General features: G+C 36.2%; 1 protein-coding gene across 1 annotated transcript; it reads right to left on the bottom strand.

Annotated features, from left to right (window-relative positions):
* Positions 1 to 2,403: 2,403 nt before the first annotated feature.
* LOC149197578 (putative pectinesterase/pectinesterase inhibitor 34) lies at positions 2,404 to 2,997 on the bottom strand. The gene has a single exon (XM_089408730.1). It carries the CDS (start codon positions 2,995 to 2,997, stop codon positions 2,404 to 2,406), a length of 594 nt encoding a protein of 197 aa, XP_089264856.1.
* Positions 2,998 to 5,450: the final 2,453 nt, after the last annotated feature.

Raw genomic sequence — 5,450 nt, 5'->3', positions numbered from 1 at the left:
CACTTGATAAAAAAAAGAAAGCCCTATCTATAAGCCAAAACAAAAATAAATAACCAATTTCTTTATCCAAACAATTTTCATAAACCTAAAATTTCTTTTTAAATAAATTAATTCATATTTATACTTTAAATATTCAATTAAATTGCATAACATATCACATCTTTTTTCTTCTATGTTACTCTTTCCTATGCTACCGCCACTTTTCCTTTGCAACATGTGGTGCAAATACTAGTATGCATACATTCTTATCTCAATGCTTACTAGAAGAAGTGTATCTTTGAATATGATAAATTATATTACAACTATTTTGTTGAAAATATATTGAGTGTGTTTTAAAACATATTTTTATTATTATTTCATTTGTGTTCATTTAATTTGTACATAGTCTTATCTCATTGATTAGTGTAGGAAGTGTATCTTAGACATGAGCATTGGGATGTAGGGAAGAGGGTCTTTTGGTATTTGCAAGATACTTTTAAATATTCCATTGTTTGTGATTGTGATTTTCCAAAAAACCCATATACACAAAGCTATACAAATTCTAATTAGATAAAGGATATAGATACAAAATGGTTTATCAAAGCATAATCTTTTCGAAAAATTAAATTTAAATAAAAAATATAAAAACATTCATCCTAACCGTTCAAACTAACTCTAATTAACACATCCACACACAAACTTGTGAATACCATTTTTACATATAATAAAACATTTGAATTGTTTTTAATTAATTAAAATTATCACTTTGTATCAAATTACATTTTAATAATCCATTTCACTAATAACAATAAAAACATCTATATTCATATAATTAATTTTTATATAAATATATTTTAATATGTTTATTCCTATTAAATATATATATTTTCAAAAAACTAAATTAATAAAAAAATATAAAAAACAACCAACCAACTTTACACATCAATTTTAAATATAATAAAGCATTATTCTATATATTATGAAAATTAAGCTTTATTTTTTTTAACGACAAAGTGATTATATATATATATATATATATATATATATATATATATATATTCAAATTGAGTATGTTTTTCCAAGATATAGTATGCTTCTTTTAGGAAGAGTATGACTCAGGAGAGATTATGGGTCAACCTTGTGCTATTACCACATGGGAATAGTATACTTCCAAAGAACTTAGTGCTTTTCCAAGATATGATATGCTTCTTTTTTCCAAGATATGATATGCTTATTTTAGAGACAATTGGTTATATATATATATATATATATATATATATATATATATATTTGATTTTGATAGTTTATAAGTCTGATAAATAGAACAATTATCCTATTTTTGGAAAATAAATCACATTTTTAATTTTAGAAAATGAAACAATCTTCTAAATACGCCGTAAGGTGTTCCTTCTGAAATTAACTCCTCTCTTTGCACACTTGTCATCCTTGTATGCCATAGGATCCTCTGTATTGTTCGATCAGAATAGTTACAAAATGGTTACAAATTTGTTTGGGAAACGGTTTGTGCACTGGTTAGCATAACTGATTACAACGTGGTATTAATCTCATTACTTTTGGCTTCGTAGTGTCCGCAGAGTGCAGGAGGAGAGCAGTGGCCGTAGAGCGCAGGAGGAAAACTGGAGTTTTGACGCTCGACGAGTACAACGACGCAACTTTCTGGGTGTAAATTTCGGACATCGACGCCATAGATCGCAGGAGGAAAACTGGAGTTGTGACGCCCGACGAGTACAACGATAGAACTTTCTGGGTGTACATTTCGGACATCGGCGTTTCTGTTTCTTCCGGTGAGCCAGGCTCTTGTCCTGGCCTTCACCGGGTGCCTGTGCTACAGAAGCGTTCTGAAACCTAGCGGATGGCGGATCTAGGGCATGGGCGGTCATATTGTTTTTTATTTGCTGGATAACGTTCTTGATTGCTGAGGAGCCAGGCCGCGGATATTTGCAGAGTGGAACGTTGTTGTGCTGTCAAATACGTTGAGATTTCCTGTAACTACTGTGGAATCCATGCCGTCTCCAATAAACATGAGATTCGTCTTTTTCTTCTTGATCACAACTTGTTCATGATACACGCCTGCCTTTACATGTATAACGTACCTCTTAACGCTATTATCAGGAGCCGCAATGACCACGTCGGTAATATTTGTATAATTACCCGTACCGTCCAATGCTACGACGACATCAGCGGTTACATTGCTTTGCGGAACCTGCAACAGCCTGCGATCTCCAGCTGATAACCATCCGGGGAAACCATTTTCTTCAGACCCAAAATCATGACGATCGAGCCTGTTCTCAAGATCGAGGAGACGTCTATTCTGGGAATTAGGAGGCCGCTTCAGATCATCTAATACAAAGGAAATTTTATTGAACATGGCGAGGGAATTGCTGACTAATTCGGAGATTTGAATCACTCCACCAGAAACTGGTTTTTGAGAACTCCAACTGCAGTGGCGAATCCTTCCATGCAGGTATCTTGATTGGTGAGACCCGCGCTGAGAAATGTCTTCACATCGCCGGGAGCGTTTGAGTTGAACTTGGAGAGGGCTTGGGAGAGATCATCGACTGTCATATCCAGTAGTTCGAGACAGTCCTCGAGAGCATCCCGTTCTAATCCAGGGGCCACTTCCCCTGTCAGCTTCGAACCGACCATGAATGTCCTCTCCACTACGCCAATCAATGCCTTCACCATAACATTGACGACCTGAGGAGGATTTGCTTGCGTGGATTCAGCGGAGAAGCCTGCGAGAGTCGAAACGCAGACCTGTGGGTGGGGCATCCTGTCGCAAGCTCCTTTGAGAAATTCATTTGATGTTCGAATAGCCTTGACAGAAGTTTTGAATGCTATACGACTGCTCTTCGACTGATTATGTTGGATAGAAACACAAATTACAACAGCTAGAAGCACGGTGGAAGCCGCAACAATAAATAGACCATTCCTCCTGGTGAACAAACGCTGCTTTACTCTGTCAACATTACTATTGCGGCTAAAAAAAGAATTCATCGTTCTATGTTGTTCCCTCTAGTCTATTATCTGCGAGAAGAATGAATTAAGTGACCGAATGAAGAAGCTAAATCTTGGCAAATTGTAGAGATGTGAGCAGAAGTGTGAAGTGGCCCTGTGTCCAAACCTTGAAGAGACTTTCGGGCTTAAGCTGAAAATGGCGCTAAGGGAGGGAACCTTTAACAGAGCCCATCCTATTAAAATTCACAAAAACTAGCCGCGCGCTATGAGGCGGGCAACAAAAGAATAGGAAACCCTCTTCACAAGTATCCAAACCCAAAAAATTACGTAACATATACACCCAATAATAGCAAGAAAATATAATCTTTATAACAGTAAAACACAACGGCTAGCACAACGAATTCATTTGCTTAGATGAACACAACATTTTTTACAACAGAAGGAAATCAAAAGGGTCTATACGGAGAATGATATGAACAATAGCGAACTCATAGAACTAAGAGAAGTTTGCACATGTCCTTATACCTGCAGAGTATTGTAAAATACCTTACATATAGGAAAATATGATAAGTTTAATAACAAGAATCCGTGAATAACGACAGATAAACTGTAACCATAGCCTTAAGGGACCTCGGCTACCAAAGAAATCCATTACATTATCAATAAACTTTACAGAATGCTGAAAAGGGGCTCCAACCCGTGGGAGACTTTAGACAAAAAAAAATATATGCATTACATCGCTTAAACTATTCTTTCTCTTGGGAAGAATGTTTGTTACATAATAATAACCAGTAGAAAATTCGAACTTAGCATTCTACCACTATGTAGACCCTAGAGTAGGTAGGCCCTGCCAAGAATTTAAATATGGCACGACCTGAGGAGGTTGACTGCGAGAAAGTCCTCAATAGGTAAACGTAAAACAACAGAGAGATGCTATCCTTCTGAGCGGACGAACGCAACCAGGCCTTACCCAAAAATTAAGGCGGCTCCCAGAAAAAAGCAAAGGAAATGAGTCCCCTCAAACAACCATATGCAAACCTTTCGGACCGAGACTTACCCAGAGTGTTTGTGTGGAACATTAACCTCCGAGAAGAGCCAGAACTGCTAAGGTGGAGGCCAAGGTACTTGAGCTTGAATCCCCTTCGCTGTGTTAGAAGGAACCAACATTTAATCAATAACATAACCTGGAGATAAATAAGGGCAACAATCTAAGCTAACTCAGAAATTGAAATTGGTTTTTCCAGAAAAAAAGAAACCTAGGTGTCGTACCATTCGAAGGTCTCAGCCTAGAATACATAGCTAGCCCTCTGAGGCAGTGTTTCCGTCTCATTCAAAGCACCGAACCGTGGTAGGAGGAGCAGAGCTCGCAAGAGGAGCAGAGCTCGAGCAGACATGCAAAGCATAGGAACCAAATGAGCCTCAACTCAACCACCGAGAAAGCATACTTTCCGTTGATGGAATTGTAACCCTAAGATCGAGTAACTGAGCTCTCCACCATTGATGAGAGAGGGATCCCGACGCTTCCAGCTGGGGAAGGACGCCCTCCGTGTGCCACGCAACCAAGGCAGAACCATGGAGATCATCAAACTCAATCGAACGGTCCAGAGAACAACTCGCAAGGGATAGAGTTAATACACAGAACCGAATAAATGTGATATTAATGGTAAGGTAAAGTGCATAGTGACAAGTGAACTAAAAAAGCCAGAAACACCATAATCGATCATAAAATATCAATGGGATGGGGAAACATAAATTTAACAACTGTCCTAAAACCATGCAAACATTAATATGGCAATTAACCTTTGAATTACCAAGTTACCGTGGTTAGATGCTCCGACTGCAGATATTTATATATAAATTTATTATTATTATTATTATTATTATTATTATTTATTTATTTTTTAATTTTATTTATTTATTTTTATGTATTGGATAGTGTAATAAGAGGTTTGTGACATGATATGGGCTATCCTATGGCCAAGAAAATAAGTAGTTTGCTAATGGATTGTATATTTTTAATGTTGGATTTTGGCAAGTTAATTATATAATTGTAGATATATATAATTGTTTATTTAATGTCCATTAACAAATCATATATATATGATATAATTTGTTTTTATCATATAATTTTTTTTAATTACATTTTAGTAAGCTAATTATATAATTGTAAATATTTAATATCCATTAACAAATATGTATTGTTTCCATCATATGACCCCTTTTTTCCAGCGGTTGAGTGGCCCTCTTTTTATGGCGGTTTTTCCTTTGCAAAGTCCTTTCTAGCCATGCGTTGAGTGGGAGCAGCTTCTGCTCATCAGTGATATGTGATAGTTTACAATTTGAACCTGACATTTAATGATGCATAAACTCCATATAAATCAATTGGTGTACAATTTTTAACCAGTAAATAGCATTGCTATCAATCCAGCATAAAGATAAACTACATAACAAATATCAATTGGTGTACATTTTCTAAAGAAAAATCACTGTTA

Source organism: Pinus tabuliformis, chromosome 2_2, assembly GCF_031772625.1.
Source record: "Pinus tabuliformis cultivar Carrire ecotype Pingquan chromosome 2_2, CPIR1, whole genome shotgun sequence".
NCBI lineage: Eukaryota > Viridiplantae > Streptophyta > Pinopsida > Pinales > Pinaceae > Pinus > Pinus tabuliformis.
Note: the sequence above shows the minus strand (reverse complement) of the source record. Positions and strands in the feature narration are given on the sequence as shown.